The sequence below is a fragment of the Alligator mississippiensis genome, chromosome 1 (genome assembly GCF_030867095.1).
Source record: "Alligator mississippiensis isolate rAllMis1 chromosome 1, rAllMis1, whole genome shotgun sequence".
NCBI lineage: Eukaryota > Metazoa > Chordata > Crocodylia > Alligatoridae > Alligator > Alligator mississippiensis.
The window spans coordinates 238,949,886-238,972,810 of NC_081824.1; the positions used below are offsets into that span (position 1 = coordinate 238,949,886).

A 22,925-nucleotide genomic window follows, 5' to 3' on the forward strand; every position below is an offset into this window, starting at 1 on the left:
GTAAAAATAGAGAAAAATGAAGCAAAAACAAACAAGAAACTTTAGTAGTGAACTCAGTGAAAGATATGGCAGGTGTGGCAAAAAACCAAGCCACCACTGGCAACAATATCTAGAAATCAATACAGAATGCAGGAGATGCCATAGGAGGGAACATTTTGCAAGGGACTAAAAATCATCCAGGATAGTAGAAGTAATTCTGGAAGGGGGAGTGGCATCAGATGACAATGAGCTTATGCTGCTAGGAACTGTATCCTCAATAGAAGAATCTGGTACATAGATTCACAGATCTTAATGGTTAAATCATTAAATTCAAAATAGACACTGTAGCTGCAGTTACTGCCATTTCTGCAGAAGATCCTGGGGCAGAAATCTGCAAAGGTCAGATAAAGTTCTCAGAAGGGTAAGTAATACTACATTAGAAGTGTGTGGCCAATTCAAGGGGAAATTGGAAAAAAAGAGGAAACATTTTGTCACAACCTATCTTTATGGTACAAGTGTTAACAGTTCCCTTCCTGGGATTGCCAACAATACAAGGACTATGCCTAGTGGGGAAATTAGATTCAGTTAATAGCAAAATACAAACCATAAAAGAGATGTATCCTCAGGTCTTCACAGGGTTAGACAAGCTGTCGTGGTATTCTAAAAAAATAAATAAATATATTGGTGCCATCACCAACTCCTTTTTCTCTAACAGATCCTTGGTGCATCCCCATTCCTTTGCAACAAAGTCAAGGAAGAGTTAAAGAGGATAAAAGCAATGGGGGTTATTTCTCAAATCGATGAACCCATAGACTGGTATGCAGGAATAATTTTAGTACTGAAACTGAATGGAAAAATTCACTTTTTTGTGGACCATACTCAACAAAAGTGTTTCCTGCAGTAGAACAGACATTGGCTCAGTTATCAGAGGCTAAAGTGTTGAACAGCAGGGTTGTGACATATCCCTCTGGCTGAAGAATCTAGGCTGTTGTCTATATTCTTTACCCCATTTGGGAGACATTGTTTCAACCAGCTTCCTTTTGGCATATCATCAGCACCAGAACATTTCCAAAAATTAACTTCTTAGATTGTGATGGGGCTTCCTAGCATCCTTTGCCTTACAGATAACATATTGGTATATGGAAAAAGTAAACAGGAACACCATGAATATCTACATGCTGTTTTGTGATGCTTCCAACTATCTGGTCTCACCTTGAATGGGAGAGATGAATTTGAGAAGGAACAAATAAAATATGTTGAGATATCATTAGCAAAAATGAATTCAGCCATACCCAGACAAAATTAAGGCATTGCATGCCCTACCTGAGCCCCAAGACGTTTCTGCCATGAGATGATTGCTGGGTATGGCCAACTAGTTTGGAAAATTTTTGCCAAATGTATCACATCTAATGAAACCCTTAAGAGATCTCCTTAATGGATGCAATACATGGGTCTGTAGAGTTGCACGGGGGGAGGGGGCCATTCAATACAATCAAAAAACTACTGGCATCATCTGTTTTACCATAATATTCACTAAATTATCCCTTGATAGTCAGAGCAGAAGCATTCAAACCAAAATGGGGGGGGACCTCCAATTCACCCACCCCACCCTTCAACACTGCCTGCAGAGCCCCAAGAATGAGCTCCCTCTGCTACCTTTTCCTCCTCCCATTCTGAAAACTGGGAGCCCTGGCCATTGCTATGGGAACTTGGCTGCCGGCTCCCATCCAGCAGCTAGATTCTCCTCCCCCCTGGAACCAACACTGACCTTCTGTTTGGTCTGGGGTAATATTGTAACTCAGAATGCTTTGCAGAAATAGTTCTGAGTTACAGCTGGGAGCTGCACTTGTGTCTGCACCCTTATTTGCTTGCCCTGAATGTTAAAACAGAAGCAAATCACAAACCCCTGGTAGCATTGCTGGTACCCAAAACCTTGGATGACCTTCCACCCAGAATGTAAGAGATTTAGACTATGACTAACATTTTTTTTTCACTATTGAATTTTTACCAGGGAAACTGCTCATAGTTGGAGATGTTCTTTCCAGTGCACCAGTTAGACAGCAACAGAAGGAGAAATAACTTTTGAAAAAGATGTTTATATATATTGACTATGTTCTGATAGCATTGCCAGTGTCTGCTACTTGACTTAAACAAATTAGAAATGAGCAATAGAAGAATGACACTTGGCAGAAGCTAGTTCATTTCTGTGGAAACAGATGGGGCTACAGGACACAACTTCCAAAAGACCTACAACCATATTGGCAGGACTGAAATAACCTCCACATTAGTCAGTGGTATTCTCCTTAAAGGAAGATGCATTGTGATCCTTCAGGCAGTTTGGAAATAAATGCTTTGAAAGATATATGGTGGACACAAGGGTATAAACAAATGAAGGGCAAGTGTACAGTAAGCTATATGGTGGCCTGGTCTGAGTAAGCAAATTCAAATGTTAGTAGAAGGTGGTGAGGAATGCAAAAAAAAAAAAAAAAAAAAAAAAAACTGCCTCCAGAGCCATTACTTTCCACAAAGCAGCAGATAGACCTTAACAGACTAGCAATGGATTTATCTTTCTGGATACATTATTTTAGTAGATTATTGACTTGGTTTTACTTGCACAGACCTCATCAGCACAGGTCATCCAACAACTGAAGTCTCTATTTGCAAGGCACAGCATTCCTCAGGTCCTCATAACAGACAATGGACATCAGTGTATCTCTGAGTTAATCTTACAGTTTGTAGAGAACTTCAGTTTTTAGTATTGCACTAGCAGTCTTCACTATCCTCACAGCAAGAGAAAGTCTGAAAAAGCAGTACAGATTCCGAAACAGCTTCTACATATCTGGCACTCCTGACATATTGGTCTACACCACTGCCACTGGCATCAGGACTCCCTGTAGCTGAACTGTGCATGGGATGATGACATAAGATGCCATTACCTATGGCACCAATCCAGCTTAACTTGACATAGCCCAACTTGCAGGAATTTAAGAAACGAGATGCTATACTAAGACTTCAACAGCAAAGAAACTTCAATATTTGACATGGAGAAAATCGCTACCAGAGCTTCTGTCAGGGGACAGAGTTTGGTTCAAAAGTTTCCAAATGTTTGGAACTGTCCAAAATGCAGCAAACACCCCCCAAGATCCTACTTAGTGGAGACTCCTAAAGGCCTTGTCCAGAGAAATAGGGTTCATTTTCAGTATATTCCACCTCAACATAATGAGGATCAGCCACTGACAGGGCCGGGGTCAGAGCATGAAAATGAGCCTCCTTCTCATGGAAGTTGGGGAGAAGGCTCAGTTAGAGATGGGAGCTATAAAGAGGTTAGAACAAGGTCTGGAAGACTAAGCAGTCCTCTGCAGACTTGACCTTTAAACATCCATTTATAGTTTTAGATATGTATACTGGTTGGTTGGTACAACAGTGTAAATAGTTTTTAAGAGGTATAGGGACCTACCCAAATTGCAATTGTACATTTTCATGGAAATTGCAATATTGGGTGATCTCTGTGAAATCCTCAGGGAAAAAAAAAACTTGCTCAAAAAAAGTGGTGGCTTCCCAGTGGTAGCCAGCAGTCCTCCCCACCATGCAGCCTGTCACAAAAGGAGCTGCTGGCAAAATGGCTGCTCCCTTCACCAGAGATTGGCTGAGGGGGATGCCTGTCATGCGGCCTTGCTTCTCTTCACCAATCAGTGGCGAGGGGTGGGGCCACATGATGGACTGCCCTCTCAGTTAATCAGCAGTGAGGGGTAGGGCTGTACAATGGACAGTCCTCTCCACCAATCATCTTCAGGGGGTGGGGCCACTGGGACCCCTTGGCCAGTCAGAGTATCGGTGGGGCCCACGAAGATTAGCCCTCAAAAATGGCAGCCAGCTGCATCATCTGCCTGTGAAATCGGCCAGCTGCCTCGTTGAGTTGAGTAGACCCCTAGTTGTAACTTATTATTAGTTATTTATAATGTGTTGTGATCTGATCTTCCTCTTTGCAAAGAAAGGGAGATGTGGAGTGATCACAGAGCCCTGGTCTACACACCCGCTAAACAGGCTGTACCAGGGGGACTGTAATACCGGTTAGAAACTCCAGGGGCAGGGCAGATTACAGCTTACACTGTGATTACGTGCGTGTGTGTGTGTGTCTCCCTCACACCACGGAAACTACTTTGTTTTGGGAAAGAATGACAGTTCATAGCAGTAGTTCACCCTGGCTTCACAGTGGCTTCAACATGGAAATGTAATGCAAGAACTCACTGCGTCTTATGCCACTGCATTTAACCTCCATTTCCATACTTGCATAATGGGAACAATATGCAGCTTCTCCCAGGTGTCCTCTATGTGTTAATTAGCTGTTGTTGCTAAGGCACTAAAATGTTATTTTCAACCTACATTATTTATTTTGCTATTACATTTTTAAAAGTTAAAATCTGTCAGTCCCAACCAAAGTGACTAATTTTATCTTCCAGAGATGTATAGGGGCTGCTCTCATCATGGATAGAATTGCATCCACCAGAAATGAAAGACTCCAGCATGCATAATGATAAAGATAGTCAGTGCATGCTGAGACCTCTCCTCCCCCCCCCCACTCCATACACATGCACACTCCTATGTGTCCTCGTTTCTTAAGAAACAGAATGTAATAATGTTCTTTGTAATAGTCATAAACTTCTGTTATGCAGCTATTCGTATTTGATTAATACTGCTGGATGTTGTCTTTCTTGATATGGAGAGTCCTAACCTACAGGTCTGCAACATAAGAGGAAGCTCATCCCTCCCCCCTGCCCAGTTTCACTGGTATCATTTGCTGACATCGCCAGTTGCAAGTTCCATCAGAGAATTCTCTTTCATTTCTAGCTTTTTCCAGCATTCAGAGGTTCACTTATAGATTGTGAAGAGTGCATTTTGACTTAATTTCCTTCTCTACATATAAAAGCATATGGTTTCTAAATTGTGTTTGCCCCCCTGCTTCAGTTCCCCTTAGCTTCTCTTGAGAACAGCAAAGCAGAAATTGCAATTACCAGAAAACCAGGCCTAAAGCATTCTGTACAGAGATCCTTCATATAGACTAATGGGCCAAATAGATTACTAAGCTACAAGTAGCTGTTTTCTGGAGTTGATAATGACAAATATTTAAAGCCAAACAATTGTCTTGATCACTACACCTGCTTCTTTCCTGCATGGGCCTATTAGAAGAGCTGATGTCTGCTGAGGAGGCACTGGAGAGTCAGCAAGGAAGCACAACTTGCCTGTGAATCCTTCCTAAATGATTTATTTGGCACCTGTTTTTCATGGTTGACATTTTCTTGTGCCATACAATTATGGATGTTAGTAGAATAAGAAATGGTCAGGCCAGAGATGTCCTGAGCTGCCAGAACTCTCCAGTCCCTGCTTCTTTCTTTGTGCTTTTTGCAGAGTTAGGTGGAAATGGCCCACTGTTGAGCTCTGTGGTCAAGCTGTGATTGGCAAGACCTAAGTAGAGATCCACCAGACCCTTTCACCTCTCTGTATGTGTGGTGTTAGGTATGGACTGCATCCTTTCAAAGACCAAGGACCCAGTGCAGTGCAGATGGGATCCAGAGTCAGTTTTCTGAGGAGGAAAGGGAGAGGCTGCTATAGAGGAAGAGACGATGCTAGTGATAATTCAGATGTGTGTGGGGGAGTTTGTGCAGTGCAGTAGGCGTTTACCGTTTGTGCATTCCCAGTATACAACAACACCATAACAAACTATGTGATGCTTTCTAAAACTCTTCCACCTGCCCAAGCTCAAAACTCTGATCTGGTTGTCCCCTTCCCTTTATTTCAGTTATGTTTCAGTTCCATTGCAAGCACCTGTTGTTGTTTCTTCAGTTAGTATATGCTAAACCTTGATTTGGATTAGGGATAATGCCTCTTCTGTACTTTTCTTTTCTCAATACAGGCTATTGACAAGTATTGCAGAGTCAGTGGTGGATTTTCTGGGGTCAAGGATGTCTATTCCTCATCTCCTGCATATGATGATGTACAGCAGAGCTTTTTCCTCGCAGAAACTCTCAAGTGAGCAGACATCTCTCTTGCATGTTCTCCTGTGAAGCAGTATGAGGGTACTGTGTGGTTTCCTGGTGCCTACAAGAATAAGTTATTAACACATCAATTGCCAGATTGTCATAGGATATTTTCCTTTTTTTTTTTTTTAAATTAAGACTCCCCACATTTTCCCCACCTTCCCCATAGAAACTGTAATTGGAATCTCCCACTCCAGAGTAGCCTGTATCTCTAGTTGCAACTGTGGGTCTTATTGTCTCAAGATTGCAGTTCAACTTCTAGCATCTCTTGTCAGAACTCAATCTTTCCTCTGCACTGGCAGTTTATTTCCCCTAAACAAATTGCCAAATTCCCTTCACAGAGAGATCGTTTTATCTTGGCTACACTGAATAGATGTGTTTTATGTCAGCGTTTCTCAACCCGTAGGTCTTGACCCAAAAGTGGGTGGTAAGAATCTATGAAACGGTTGCGAACAAACTTTAAAAATGGAGAAAAATGTGGGTTTTCCCTTGCAGGCTAGTAGCGTTCCAGCCTGCGAGGGGCTGCTTGGGGCCTCCCATGCCCCCCCCCCCCCCCCCCCCCCATGCCCCACACACCGGAGGGCTGGGGCCTGGGCACAGCATATTGGGAGTGCGGGGCTCTGGGTCAGGACTGGCCATCAGCACTGGCCATCGGTGTTTACAAATGGGTCCTGGTTTTAAAAAGTGTTGAGAACCACTGTTTTACGTGACCACATGCCAAGTTTGTGATCATTCTAAATCTATTCTAGCAATGACCAACCTGACAGAATGGGAAGGAGGAAACATAGCCTAGTACAAAACTCCTCCCTACACTTGAATTATTGGATATGTTTCTTGTATTTTTCCTAAAAAATGTTAGTGGAAATGTTTTTTTTAAATTGGAGCCAAGATTGAATATATTTTTTAAATTTATGAGTTCTAAATGTTTTTAGTTCAGTTGCATTTATTAACTAGGCTCATGGCAGATGTTAAAATAATGGTGCAATGAGATCAGATCCCCAATCCCTACAATTACGTGGTCTTTTATACTATACATTTCAATGGGAACCTTGCACCCCAGTTGTAGCTAACTATGTTCTCTCCCAGGGTAACATAAGAACTTACATTTACTGGGTCACTCTGTAGGTCCATCTTGCCCCGTGTCCTGTGTCACACAGTGGCAGTGAGTGAATGCTGAAAGGGAGAGTGAACAGGGTATGACCAGGGATTTTCCACTGTTCCTTTACCAGTTGTATCCTCCATTTAAGGTCTAGAAAGCTCCAATTCAGAGGCATTTTCCCTAACTTCCATGCTCAGGAGCTACTGATGGACCTTTTCCCCCAAGAATTTGTCCAATCCCTTTTTGAATCTGGTCAAATGTCAGCTTCCACAACATCTTGTGGCAATGCGTTTCACATTTTAATTATGCACTGGGTGAAAAAAGAACTTCCTTTTGTTAGTTTTAAACTTACTGCCACTTGTTTCATTTTATACCCCCTAATTCTTGTATTGTGAGAGACAGTAAATAATCAATCCCTATTAATTTTCCTTTCATCATTTAGTACTTTGTAAGCCCTTATCATGTTCCCTCCCTCAAATGTCTTGTTTCCAAACAACCTTTTTGTTCTCTCCTCAGATGGAAGCCCCTTCATACAACTAATCATCTTTGTTACCCTTCTCTGGACTTTCTTGGGTTCTTCTTATTCTTTTGAAATGTTTGGAGAAAAACTGGGGCACACCATAGATTTATAAAGGGGCATAATAATACTTTGTTTTGTTTATAATTCCCTTATTAATAATTCCTAACTTTTTGTTTGCTTTTCTGATGGCTGCTGAGCACTGAGGTGATTTTTTAGTGAATTGTTCACAATGAATTCCAGATCTCTTTCCTGTGTGGTAACAGCTAACGTAGGTAGAGCCCATCATAGTGTAGGTATAGTTTAGGTTATTTTTGCCTGTGAGCATTAGGGCTGTGCGAAGCTTTGGTCACTGATTCGATTTGAGGGAGATTAGGCTCGATTCAGTGGCTGAATCTCCAAATCCAAATTGAATCAGGAGACCCTTTAATCTCTCTGAATTGAATCGAAACCCTCCTAATCAAGTTGGAGAGATTCGGAGAGATTCAGCAATTGGGACTAGGTGGATCGTGAATGCTGTGATGGTAGGGCAGATGGAGCGTCCCACAGGAGCGTGGGGGGGGTGTCCCCAGTGCACGTGGCAGCAGACCTGAAAGTGGACCAGAAACACTTCCAGTCTACTTCTAGGTTTGCTGCCAAGCACACAGGGGGCCCCTGTGCTCCTATGGGATGCTCCATCCACCCCACCATCTCAGCATTCATGAGCTGCACCTAATATCTTGAGGTATGTGGAAAAAACATTTAAAGCTGTGTCTATGGCCAAATCGCTGATTCTCTGAATCAGCATCAAATCTTCAGATTTGGATTCGGCTGAATTGAATTGGGGCAGTGAGCTGAATCAACAAATTGAATCGCTGTCCCTGATTTGGTCCAAATTCGAATAGAATACACCCTGTTTCACACACTCGTAATGTGCATCACTTTACACTTATCTACATTGAATTTAATCTCCCATTTAGTTGTCCATTCTCTCAGTACTGTCAGATCCTTCTGTAGTTCCTCAAGTCTACCTTGGTCTTTAGCATTTTGAATAATTTTGTGTCATCAGCAAATTTGGTCACTGACCTTTTCCAGATCATTTATAAATATGTTAAACAGCAGAGGTCTGAATACTGATCCCTGGGGAACCTCACTATTCACTTCTTTCCATCCCCAAAACCTAATCATTTATACTCACGGCCTTGCCCTACTGGGGAATTTAACTCTTCTCCCATGCCTGTCAACCCAGGAAGGTAGAGACAAGCTGAGTTGTTTTGCTGGCTGGCCATGCAACTCCCTTGGGAGCTGTGGAGCAAAGCATGATCAGGGGCAGGTTAGGGTGGGCCCTGCAGCTCACTGTGACCTGGCCCTGAAGGAGCTGCAGGACAAGGCAAGCAGCATGCCAGTTTGTGCTGAATCACAGTGTTGACTCTGACTTGGCACCTGATCATGCATTGCTCCAGAGCTGCTAGGCAAGGTAATAGCATGCTTTGCCCTGCAATTTCTTTGGGAGCTGTAGGGCAAGGCAAGCAGCGTTCTGGGACACAGTGAGCTATGAGCCTCATTATGACCTGTCACCCTGGGCCAGATGATGGTACTCTAAAACCCACTTTTTGTAAAAAGAGTAACAAATATTGAAAATGAATTCCTGAGAAGTAAATGTTTCTTCTGTCAAAAATAAGGAAAGGGGAAACATCCTGAGTGAGGGCAATGTTTTGTTGAGAGATGCAGAAAAATGGAGACACTCAAAGATGCATTTTCAATTGTGAAAAATAATGGTAAAATGACCTTAATCCTAACTACTTGTTTTTTACAATAATTGGTGATTGCACCAGGCCTGCAAAATGGAGGGAGAAGACAAAAAGAAGGGGAAAATTGTGTGCGTGTATGAGTGCATGTGTCTACACATGCAGGTACAGAAGGTGATAGCTGGAGACAGCTGTGAAGAGGAAATTGGGATGTGTGTGAATGCTGCAGAGGATTGGGGAAACTAGTGATGGGTGGAGGGAATAAGTGGGATGCAGGAAGGAGAATATTTGGAGGGGGCTGAGTGGCAGGAAGTATTTAAGAGGTGTGCATGAAAGGAAATACAGAGAAAAGGAGACCAGCTTAATTAGCCAGTATGTTTTGTTGCTTTGTACTTCTCTGGAACGTAAAGCAGTCAGGTCATACTGGTGAATCTGTCCTTAAAGCTAAAATTATGTAAGATTTATGCTACATACTCTAATATCAATAGAAATTTCACATGACCACATTCTCTTTGGCTGTATTATTTAGGATCCATATATAAAGATTATATTAATTTTTAAAAACAAGAACATGTTGCTTGTTGAAGTTGAAAGTATATTTCAATATTGGAGGATAAAATACATTTCTGAGCAATCATAATTATCCCCCAAACATGCATAACAAGCCTAAGAAATTCAGTTACTATTAACTTTAAAAATTTCAAATTTATGAAAGCATGAAAGTGCACAGTAGGGCACCCAGGAAACCGCCACCCCACTGCAATCACACTTTGAGGAAAAAGAAAATGTAACGTATAATTACATGCATTTATTAATATGTTAACCAAGTAAATGCTTGTTTGTTACACGGCAAAGGGCAGAGTTGCTTTTTGGGTGCATTTTTTCTCAACCAAGAATTATCCAAAGAATAAAACAGAAGTAAACCAGAGCAATATTGTGACACTAGGAAAGAAAACACTGAAGGCTTAGTATTGGAGGAAAATTGCTATCTTTGGAACTTGGATCTTTTGATTGGATTTGGAGTTTTTTCCTAACAAAAAGCTCTAAATCCTACCAACAGGTCCAAGTCTGCCATATTTTTCAACATTAGATATTGGACTTGTGCTACAAAAGCACTAGAAAAAATATAAAGCCATCAAGAAACTGTTTATTTTACACTTTTTTTATAGCTCTTTCCACAAACCACAGTTTTCCAGTTGCTATAAAGATCTAAAAAGTCTTTTATTCTTGAACGACTCCTTACCTGAAATACTGTTCTCATGAGAATATGATGGCTGGCATGATCCTTGAGGTGCAAGAAGCAGTTCAGATAACTGATGTTAGGGGTAGTGTCACAGAGCTGTGGCTGTTGAGGGGGTTGGGGTGGTTTGTGGTCCCACCACTTTTTATTGCTGCCATCCTTTAAACATTGTTTTTCTCTGTTTTCTGTCCAGGTATTTGTATCTGCTCTTCTCCAATGATGACCTCCTACCTTTAGACAACTGGGTTTTTAACACAGAAGCTCACCCTTTGCCTGTTTTACATTTAGCTAACACCACACTGTCAGGACACCCTGCGTATCAATAAAAGCAACTCCAAGAAAAGGAGGAGAGACTGTTCTCCACTGTGTTTTGTTTACATGGACCATTTGAGATTCTAGGCTGGAGAAGAAGGAAATATTTCATTAATCTAGACCTCAGAGTCAAGACCCAGGCTGGGAAAGAACCTCTGCCCCTGAAAGCTCTTCAGCCTGTAGATAAGTAACTCTGAAATAATTCCTTTTTATACATGACCAAAACACACTACTGTCGTATGTGCAGGACAGAGATCTCATGTGCTTTGAATCCTAACAAGAAATTGGAATCTGCTAGTAAATTTGGAGCCTGACAGGCAAAGGAATAACAGCCTTCCTAGCCTTCACTGCTGCTGTGCTGCTGGCCTTTCCCAAGGAACTGCACACTTGTCTCCAACATGGATGAGATGGATTCCAGACATGAGTTTTCTTTCTTTTTTGAAGATGGCATGAGTAAAACAACAATAAAAAAGCAACATAATTGCACCAGCAGCACCAGGATTTGAAATCTTTTCTGTACCTGTCTGAATTTTCTAATCCCATAAATTTGCCCAGACTGGCAGCCATTTCCAGTTCCTCTTAGGCCTTTGCCTCCTATCATTTACTCCTTCATAATGAAGTCTATAGGTCTGTGGAGCATGACTGCAGCCAGAGAGTAAGTAATAAGCTGGTATTTGCTTTTGTAGTATATGAGTAGCACGCTGGGATTAGTTTATCCCACAAAGTTTAGGCAATGAGCATGGGACGCACAGCCTCATTCGTTTTCCATATCCAGGTGAGATAGCTTCAGGTTCCTTTGGTCAGTCAAAAAAATGGAACATGGAAAACCCACATTTCCTCATAACAGCCCTCATTCTTCCTTTTTTGTGACAGAAAATGATCTGGTACAGTGTAGTTTGTGCTGTTGCTTTACATTTGTCCATTGTCCCTTTATACTCATGTTTTATTAGTTAGGAAGAATTCACAAGTCCTGCTTTGAAAATCTGAAGTCTTGCTGTGTTTGATTGAGGTGTGTGGCAGGAGACAAAAATCAGAATGTTCAGTATCTGGTTTATGGAAATAAATTTCATCTGAGTCATGAGCTGCCTCAGTGCAAAGCCAGTGCATGATCCTTTATGGAAACAGCATAAAATCCCTTCCACACCAATGGAAGAAGAGACCTGACAAGAAACTGAAGGTCTCTTCTCCCATTAGTGCGTAAAATTTTATGCACATTGCACAATTGTCAGGAAGGCTGTTCCTGCATGTTCTTTCCTTTGGCATTGCTTTCTGGAGCAATGTTTTGAATTTAAGCACACTCTTCACAAGCAGGTTATCATCTCCATTGCACCTGCCCCAGCATCCTAAAAGGATTTTGCTCTTTTCTTTTTAACTTTTTCTTCACAGCTCCCACATTCTTTCCCCATAAAGGCTATCTTTTTAGCTGAGTTAGGAGTTGGATGTTGATCACTTTGAGGTGTTTCCTCAGGGGGTTCCAGGATTTTCTGAATGGGAGTGAGATGTGGCTGGAGCTACCAGGCTGGCAGGGGACGCCAAGAAGCTGGGCAGGGAGAAGGTGTAATGGTGGGGAGAATCTGCCTTCTGTTCCTGCTCACAGCAGCTGGGCAGCATGCACATTCCTCCTTCCAGAGCCTTCTCCCTCCATCTCAACTTTTTCCCCATCTGGCCAGGAGCCAGATGCTGGAAGGAGGAACTTGTGTGATGCCGCTGCTGTCCCTGACCAAGCCCAGAACTCTGTGCAGCTGATTCCTGCAGCCCATGGCTAGAGCAGGATAGGAGCAGTTCTTGGATTCTGCCTATGCCTGCATCAGCCAGAGACAGCAGTAGCAGGAAGCAGGTTCTTTCCAGCACATGTTCCTGGCCAGTGAGGAACATGCGGATGGAGGGCAGCAAGAAGCAAGTTCAGGATGAGTAAACCTGTCTGCTGCCACTGCTGTCCCCAGCTAAGCCTGGCCTCCCTTGCAGCCTGAAGCTGGAGTGAGTTAGGAAAAGATCTGGGACTCCCCTCGTACCCCAGTCAGGCAGAGAGTAGAGGCAGAAAGTAGGTCCCCTACCAGTCCAAGGGTTCCAACAGCAGTGGGGTTGTCAGGCTTGGCTGGGGACAGTGGTGGCAATAAGAGGGTGTGACCACACCATGGCATACCCCCTGGGTCTGCCCCTAGGTGTTTCTTCATGTCAGTGCTTACTGGTACAATGTATCTGCCATATTTACAACAGATTTGCTTTAGCTCTGTCAGCTCATAGCAGGGAGAGTGTTTTTACTAGACAACCAACTGTGAAAGCAAATTTTCATCAGATTCCTATGCTGTTCATCAACATGTTTGGTTTTTTCCCTTTCCAGGTTCTTGTGCCTGTATTTGTTCCAGCATAGAGATTGTTTGCTGGTTCTGACTGAGTTGCAAGACTTGAGAACAAGAGTTTCATTATAAGGATGTTGCCTCAACAGAACTTCAGGAGGGAAGGGACAGAAAAACACGCAGCTCTGCATCAGACTTCCTGCCCCCCCCCCCCCCTCCCCCGCCCTTTGCTATGTAGAGCAGTGGCTTGCAGATGTTATGTGTCCCACTGTGCAGTGCTTCATCTTGATCTGAGTGTTCTGGCTCCAGTCTGTTTCATTTTGCCCATCTAAAATAGCTTTTATTTTTTTCATTTTTAGGCCCCAATTAAAAAAAACCAAACCCTTACATTTTATGGCCTTAATGCACAAAACAAGGTAAATGCATGGAGGAAGAGAATGACAAATTGCAATTTCTAGGGCTTGATTTTTTTAGAGGTTTTGAACATCTACAAATTCTGTTGACTTAACTGGAGTTGTAATTCTATTCCTACTCTTAGGTGCATAAATGAACTTAAGCACCTAAGTATGAGCCTATTCCAGCCTGGCTTGAGTCCCTGGAAAACTCAAAAAATACAGAAGTGGGACCCATCGCTGTAAAGTAGTGGTTTCCCTACCTACAGAGACGTGCCCTGTCAATCTCTGGGACCGGGAGCATGTTAGTGATTGTCCCACAAAATCAGTGGGTGGGACAACAGGTGATGCATTTAGTCTAATGAAGCTGATCAGCTGAGTTCTATTTTTAGCTTTGGTCTTAAGGGTGAAATGATAGTATGTTACAAATGTAGATGCATTAATGGATTTTCAGGACTTGAACAGCTTGGACAGAACTGCACTTAGAACCCTAAGTCCACTTAGCTGCGCAGTAGGTGGAATAGGATCTGATCTTCACTGTTCAGCATATCTGAAAGTCAGCTACTTGTTTTTGCCTTGTTAATTCAAAAAAGCCACAATGACATTCCAGCAGCTCACAGCACTGCACAATCAGCCATTGAAACTGAACACTGCAAAAATTGTGTACAAGATTATACCTATCCTGGAGATGCAGAGAACAACACTGAGATTGGGAAAAACTGGGGAGCGTAATGTGGTTCCCATGCCATTCAAGTGTTTGAAGACATTGTAGGCTTCCCTTCTTCAAACCTTAATGTTGATACACCTCATACATCTCTGCATACAGCCTCTGTTACCTCCAGTTCACTAATGCACCTTCTCACCCAGTAATTTCCAAACTTAAGCACTAAGCTATACATTTCTGAGAAATGAAAAGCAGTTGCCCTTTCCCTGTGATGCTGCCATATAATGTTACCGTCTTCACTTTTCATAGTACTCCTGGGTTGTCTTATCCTCTGCCATTTTGGAAAATTCTGTCATTAACCTTCATAATACACTTCTTCCTTTTTCTTTTATGCTTTGAGATGATAAATGGTTAACAATATTGACAGCATCTAAAGAACAAGCGTTTTAATCTGAGTTAGCACCCACTAGAATAAATGGGGCAGTTTATATCTCAGGGCTATCATTTCAGACTTTCTGCAAACTCAGGCCAACAGCTACATTAGTTACACGTTCTCTGTGGTTTTAAGACTTTTTTTTTAAATCCTAAATAGAGCAACTAAAGATTTTTTGTTTAAAAAAGAAATCTGATCCTCTACATGATAGTTGAAAGGTCTGTTCACAGTTATTCTATTTCCCTTCCCTCTCTCCCTTGCCACATCCTGGGAAGTGCTACCCTACCTAGCAGTGGTGCCCCAGCCATCGTGGAGAAAGAAATTCATGCTCTGTTACATTTTAATGTATGTTCCATTGCATCAGGGATGGTGAGCATTGGCCAACTGCTCTACAATTGTCCAAAAAGTTTGGGAACCACCAAATAAGAGAGAACATTGCATGGCTTGTTTCAGTCAAGCAGCTGCACTTATAATCTCTGTCACTTTTAGTGGAAGTTGGACTGTCATTTTGCCTTTATTTTCACTCTTCCTAAAATTCACAAATTATTTTCCTCTAAAATAACAAAGGGGCAGGAGTCAATCATCTGACTACTTTAGAACCTTCTGGCTGCCTCCAACCTGGTATCCTGCATATGTACTTTTTACAGAATGAAAGTAATATTGTATATAAAAAGATCAATAAAGAATGTCTTTAAGTGAAAAAGGCATCTGTTGTGTCCTTATTTTTCAATCATAACAGCAAGCAGAAGCAGTGGGTTGTAGTATTCCACTCACTTCTAGGATGGCCAAGAACTTCCTCTCTGGTCTTAAGCATGCTTCAAAATCTGTCATTTTCTAGCCTGGATTTGCATGTCTTCTGGCAATCATTCATAGAAACATAGAAAAGTGGCCAAGTCAGGCCACCCAAGGTGTTGGGGGTAAGGGGGGGGGGGCTTGGATTGAGCCATCCAGGGGATCATGCAGAGTTGGGCCAACTCAGCCTGAATACTGGCCTGTTGGCTGGGTTGGCCTTAATTGGTCTGCTTAAATCCCTGGTGGTCAGGCTGGCCTGATTCTACCCAGTTAATTCCTTGATGGCCAGGTTCATCTGACTAGGCAATATTAAACCCATGGTGACTGGGCTAGCCTGACTTGGCCCATCTGACTTGTCTTGATGGTGGCCTTGGTGGCCACACTGGCTTGACTCAAACCAATTAATCCTTTGGTGGGCAGGCTGGCTCAACTTGCCCCAATTAAACCATCTTAGTGGCCAAGCAGGCATACTCCCCATGATAAATTAACCCCTCAGACCTGAGTAATCCATTGATGGTCAGGCTGGCATGACTTTGTGCAATTAATCCTTTGGAAGTCATGCTGGCCCGACAGACCAACTAACCCCTTGGTAGCCAGGCGGGCCCAACTCTGCCTCCTCCTTGATGCTAGGCCAGCCCAACTTTGCCCAATTAACCGCTTCTTACCTGCATAGGCCAGACATGGTCCAATTAGCCTCTTGGCAGCCAGGTCAGTTGGACTTCGCTAGCATGATTAACCCCTTGGTGGCTATACCTCCCCCAACTCAGCCCACTTACCTGCGACGTGGCTGGGCCAGCCCTACTTGGGTTGATCAATTACTTTGACTGAGCCTGTGGTAGGTTAGGGTGTTATATTTTGTATTGTGTCAGGCTTAATTAGTTTTGCTAAGAGGTTAGAGAGGATTTGTGCAGCATGGTTTGGATAGGGATGATCCTGCCTCAGGTAAGGGATTGGACTAGCTGACCTAGTCCCTTCCAGCCCTACTTCTCTATGATTCTATGACACTGCTGATTTAACCCCTTTGTGGCCAGAATGACTAGACTTGGCCTGATTATTCCCTTGGTAGCTGGGCTGACCCAACTCAGCCCATTGAATGCCTTGGTGGCTGAGTTGGGCCAAATCAGCTTGACTCACACTTTGGTAGGTGGGCCAGCCCCATGTAGTTGGATTAATTATTTGATAGCCAGGCCAGCCTGACTCAGCCTTGTTAACCCCTTGCTTGGTGGCTACCCTGGTCTGAGCCAGCCCAATTAAAGTACTGATGGCTGGGCTGCCCTGACTAGGTCTGATTAACCTTGTGGTGGCTGGGCCAGTCTGGCCTGGTGGCTGGGCCCAGCCAGTCAAAAGTAGCCCATTTAACCATTTGGTGCCCAGGGTAGCCTGACTTGGCCTAATTAACCCCTTCCTGGCTGGGCTGGCCTAACTGAGACAAACTCACATGTTGGTGGCTGGGCCAGCCCCACTTGGCCTGATTAATTACTTGTTGGCCAGGCCAGCTTGGCTTGGTTTTATTAACCCATCAGTGACCAGGCTGGTCACTGTAAACACAGCAGCTGAGCAGGCCTGACTTGCTTAATCACCTAGGTGGCTGGACTGGCTGGACTCAGCCTGACTAACCCCTTCCTGGCAGGGCTGGCCTGACTAGGCTTGATTAACTCCTTGGGGATTGGGTCATCTTGGCTAGACCCAATTAACTATTGCTCTACTGACCAACCCAATGTAGCCAGATTAAGACATTGCTGTGCAGGCTGATCCAATTTGGACCGATCAACACCGAATGGCTAGGTTTTGTCTGATTATCTCCATAGAAACTGGGCTGACCTGACTTAGCCCAATGAACCCCTTAGTGGCTAGGATGACCTAACTCAGCCCAATTCAAACCTTGGTGACTGAGCAGTCTCAATTCAGCCTGCTTAGTCTGAGGTGGTGGGGCTGGATTGACAGGGCCAGTTTAATCCTTTGGTGACTGGGACAACCTGATTTAGCTCATATAACCCATTGATGTTTGGCTTTGTTTGACTTGACTTGATTAACCCCTTGTTGGCCACGCCAGTTCAACTCAAACCAATTAACACCATGGTGGCCAAGCTCCCTTGACTCAGCCCAATTAACTTCTTGCCAGCCAGGTTGGCCTAACTCACCCTGATTATCCCTTGCTGGCCATGCAGGCCTGACTTGACCCAATGAATGCCTTGGAAGCTAGGTTTACCCAGACTTCCTAACTGGAGGAGGCTGGGCTGTGTTGGACCAACTTGGCCCTATTAAGCCAAGGTGGTCACGCCCTCCCAACTCAGCCCTATTGACCTTCAACTCAGCCACCCAGAGATCAAGTGGGCCAAACTGCCAACTCAGGGAGGTGGGGTTCAATTAAACCAACTTAACCCCAAAAGGGCAAATAGGGCATAATCAGCCACCCAGGGCTCTGTCCAGTTGACTGCCAAACCAGTCAACTGGGTTCACATGGCCATTCTGGGGTCAACTGGGCTGATGTGGCCTCCCAGAGGTCAATTCTATTGCCTCAACAAAAAAAGGCAAATTGGGCAGACGTGGGTACTCCATGTCAATGAGGCCAAGCCAGTGTGGTTATCCCATAGTCCGGGATGGACAATTATTTTGGCTGGATGATCACTTAATGAGTTTTGGTGAGCTGTCGGCAGCATGCATAAAATTCTTCAAAAGATATTTTAACAAATTATAGATAAAAAAAAATTGCTATATTAAAAAAATCAAACATTACTATAACATATTTTAATTGTATTAAAAAAAAAAAAACATTGTCCTGATTTGTTTTTAATGGTATATATAGAGATGATTGCATAATAGCTCAAAATAAAATCTTACTCTTGTACATGGGGGCGGGGGGTTGCTGTGTTCTAGGTCCTGGAAGCTGGTGGGGGTGGGGTGGGGGTGAGGGGGAGGGAGTAGAGGCAGGGGGCACATGTAGCAGAGGTCAGCTAGCAGGTGTATGTGCAGGTGTAGTCCACCCTCCCTCCCCCACCTACACATGCACCTGCCCCACACCTGCCAGACAGCACTACCCTAGTCAGCATGCACAGCTTCCTGGCAGGACTGCTGCCACAGCCACCTGGATACTGCTTGGCTCCCCCCACCTTCAGTGGTTCCTTCTCCTCCTCCTCCTCCTCTTCCTGTCCCTGCTGCGCCACTCTGGGCAGCAGGTAATGTGGAGAAGCAGTGGGGATGTATGCCAGCTAGCAGATGCTCAGCCAGGCAGGGAAGAAGCTACAGCCAGGTGGCTCCTGCCCCACCACACAGGGCTCCAGCTCTGACTGCCTTCCACTCAGTCTGCTTGCCCAGTGCAATGAGTAGGCACCTGCAGGCAGCCAAGTGGATGGAAGGCAAGTGGGAGGTGGAGCTGGAGCCCTATGTGCTGGGTAAGGACCTCCTGGCTGCAGCTTCCTCCACACCTGCCTGGGTGTCTGTGACCCAGCTCACATCTCCAAGGTTTCCCCACTTCCACACACTTTCTGCTGCCCAGAGCAGTGCAGCAGAGGTAGGAGGAGGAAGAGTACCTTCTGGAAACGGGGAGCCAAGCACTACCAGGGTTGCTGCAGCAGCAGCCCCTCAAGGAAGCTGCATGCTTGCTGGGGCCAGGCAGGGGTGGTGCTGTCTGGTGGGTGTGGAGTGGGTACAGGTGGAAGTGTGGTACTGGCTGGCCTAGGCAGGAGTGGAAGGGGCTCAATCCCATGCAGAGTGCTGCAGGGGAAGCTGCAGACCAGATACAGTCATTTGGCAGGTGCCAGCCCATGGGCTGGATGCAATCAGTTGGTGGGGCAGATCCAGCCTGTGGGTCATATTTGGTCCATCCCTGCCATAGTCAGTTGAAACAACTTGTCCATCCTGGGGCAAATCAGGCCAGTGTGGGCACACTAGGGTAAATCAAATGCTTTGAGGTAAATCTGGCTGGGGTAGACACTGAGAGTCAATCAGGCTGATGGGGCTACTTCAGGGTCAGTCGGGCAGACATCGCCACCCTGAGATCAGTCGTGACAACTCAGTAAACCCAGTCAGTCTTAGCAACTTCAACCACAAAAGGATTAATCTGTTTGATGTATCCACCTCAGGGTCAATCATGATAATAGGCCCAGCACAGAGGTAATCATGCATTTCAGCAACAAAGATAAATCAGACCAATATGACCACCCCAGAATCATTTGGTCCAACTAGGCCATCCCACAGTCTATCAGGTAGGCTAGACCACCTGGGGTCATTTGGAATGAATCTTACTATCTGGGGCCAATCAGGCCAACCTGACCCCCCTGGGATAATTCAGGCTGGCTTGACAACCCTAGGGACAACCAGGCCCACTTAATAAACCTGAGGTCAACCTAATGGACTCAACCACCATGGAAACATTCAGGCATATTCATCCATCCAAGGGCCATGAGACTCGACCCAACCACCAAGGCATCAATGGTGCTGACTCAATCTCCCCAGCATCATTCAAGCCAACTTGACTTGCTGGGTGATATTTGAGCTGACTCAATCAAGCTGAGGTTATTTTAGCTTTGTCAATCACTCCAGGTCCAGTTGGGTTGACTTGAGCACCCTGAGAGTCAGCCCCCATGGGGTCACACAAGCTAACTAGACCACCCTGGGGCTTATTGGGCAGACATGACCATACCAGGGTCATTTGGCTACACTCAGGGGATGTTGGGGTCAGGCTCATCTACCCCAGGGACATTGGGGCTGAGTTCATAGATTGTAAGGGACTGGATGGGACCTCACAAGATCATTGGGTCCAGCCCCTCTGCACTAGGCAGGAAAGACAACTGGCATCAGGTGACCCCAGGAAGGTGACCCTCCAGTCTCCTCTTTAAGATTTCCAGGGTAGGTGATTGTACCACCTTTGGGCCCGCACTATTCAACATCATCAGTGACTTGGGCAAGGGGATAGAAAGCACCCTGTTCAAATTCGCAGATGACACTAAGATGTGGGGTGAAGTGGGTATGCTAGTAGGAAGGAACAGGCTGCAAGTGGATCTAGACAGGTTACAGGGGTGGGCTGATGAGAACAGGATGGGGTTCAACATTGACAAGTGCAGGGTAATGCACCTAGGGAGGAAGAACCAGCGGCACACCTACAGGCTGGGGAACTCCCTTCTCGCCAGAGTCGAGACAGAAAAGGATCTTGGAGTCATCATTGATGCCACAATGAACATGGGCTGACAAATTGGGGACGCGCTCAGGAAGGCCAACCATACCTTGTCGTGCATCCACAGATGCATCTCAAGCAGGTCCAAGGAGGTGATCCTCCCCCTCTATGTGACACTGGTCAGGCCGCAGCTGGAGTACTGTGTCCAGTTCTGGGCGCCGCACTTCAGGAGAGATGTGGCCAATATGGAGAGGGTCCAAGGAAGGGCCACTTGCATGATCAGGGAGCAGCAGGGCAGGCCCTACGAGGAGAGGCTGAGGGACCTGAATCTGTTCAGCCTCCAAAAGAGAAGGCAGAGAGGGGATCTAGTGTCAGTCTACAAATTAGTCAAGGGGGACCAGCAGACATTGGGGGAGTCCCTGTTCCCCTGAGCACTCCTGGGAGTTACAAGAAACAATGGACACAAGCTAGCAGAGGGTAGTTTCAGGCTAGACATTAGGAGGTGCTATTTCACTGTCAGGGTGGTTAGGACCTGGAACCAACTTCCAAAAGAAGTGGTGCTGGCTCCAACCCTGGGGGTCTTTAAAAGGAGGCTGGACGAACATCTGGCCGGGGTTGTTTGACCCCAGTACTCTTTCCTGCCATGGCAGGGGGTCAGACTAGACGATCTCCTCAGGTCCCTTCCGACCCTACCAACTATGAAACTATGGAGGGAGTTTATTTCACAGTCTGGACACCCTAACTATGAATACGTTTTTCCTAGTGTTAAGCCTGAAATGGTCTTCTAGGAGTTTGTTGCCATTACTCCTGGTTTTCCCCATGGGTGCCCTGGTGAACAGTTGTTTGCCAAGCTCTTGATGTACTCCCTTGATGTCATGGTAAGCTGCTACCAAGTCCCCTCTCAGCCTTCTCTTTTTTAGGCTGAAGAGGCCCAAGTCCCTCAGCCTTTCTTCATATGGCTTGCCTTGCAAGTCTTTGATCATACAGGTGGCTCTTCTCTGGACTCTCTCAAGCTTTCCTACATCCTTGTTGGAAGTGTGGCACCCAGAACTAGACACAGTACTCCAGCTATGGTTTCACCAATGCTGAGTAAAGTGGAAGAATCACTTCCTTGGTTTTGCTTGAGATGCATCAGTTCATGCATGCCAGAGTATTGTTTGCCCTGCTGGTTACAGCATCTCACTGATGGCTAATGTTTGAGTTGGTATACTGAAAGTCATTTGGACTGGCTCAATCATCCCAAGACGATTCCAGCCAGTCAACTCAGCCACCATGGGGACATTCAGGCTGACATGATCACCCTGGGGTCTTTCAGGCCAACACAACCAGCTTAGGATCATTTGGGCTGTCTCAGCCACCAACGGGTAAATTGAATTTGACTCACCCACCCTGGGGTCATTGAGGCCCACTCCACCACCCCAGGGTCAGTTGAGTCAACTTGACCGCCATGGAGCTATTCAGGGGCAGTCCGCCATCCCAGGGTCATTTGGGCTGACTCAATCACCCTAAGATCATTATGTTTGACTTGACTTGAGGGTTCAGTGGCACAGACTTGATCACCCTAGGGTGATTCAGGCCAACTCTCCCACCAAAGGACATTCTGGCCTTCTCAACCACACTGGGGACATTTGGACCCACTCAACCTACTTGAGATCATTCAGGCTGACTTTACCAAGCTAGGGGGTCATTCAAGCCCTGGGGCCAAATGGGCTGACTCAGGCACCTGTGGGTCAGTCAGGCTGACTAGATTGCCCTGAGGTCATTTGGCCTAACGTGACTGCTTTGGGACATTTAGGCTTACTTGGGGTCATTCAGACCATCCTGAGACCAGTCGGGTCAACTCTACCACCCACTGGGGTCATTTAGGCTGACTTGAACAACCCCAGGTCATACAGACTTGATAATCCTGGAGACATTTGAGCTGACTTGACCACCCTGGTATCTTTCAGGTCAACTCAGTCTACCTGGTGTCATTCAGGCTGGCTCAACCAAACCAGGGTCATTCAGGCCTCATTGATTACCCTGTGGGGCCAAATTAGGCCATTTGGCCTATTGAACTACCTTGGGGTGCAACCTGGAAGCAATGGAGGTTACTTGATCACCCCAGGGGGACACTGGACTGACTTGAGGACCTCTGGGTCAGTCAGGCTGACTAAACCACCCTGAAGTCATTTGGGCAGACTCAAACAATCCAGGCTCATTCAGGCCTTCGAAACCACCCCTGGATATTTATCCCAATAGACCACCCTTGTGGGGGGGCATAAATTGGGCCAACTCACCAACTTCAGGATCATTTCAGCTGATTTGACCATCCTGGGGTCATTT

At 45.2% G+C, this 22,925-nt stretch overlaps 1 protein-coding gene across 1 annotated transcript in view; it reads left to right on the forward strand.

Annotated features, from left to right (window-relative positions):
* MAN1A2 (mannosidase alpha class 1A member 2) overlaps positions 1 to 15,398 on the forward strand; it is a 199,672-nt gene extending 184,274 nt beyond the window's left edge. Inside the window, exons 12-14 of the mRNA XM_059720326.1 lie at positions 5,891 to 6,006; positions 10,791 to 11,564; positions 13,251 to 15,398. Coding sequence (XP_059576309.1) covers positions 5,891 to 6,006; positions 10,791 to 10,923 — 249 coding nt within the window. The 3' untranslated portion in view covers positions 10,924 to 11,564; positions 13,251 to 15,398. The remainder of the gene's footprint in view (positions 1 to 5,890; positions 6,007 to 10,790; positions 11,565 to 13,250) is intronic.
* The last annotated feature ends 7,527 nt before the right edge of the window (positions 15,399 to 22,925 follow it).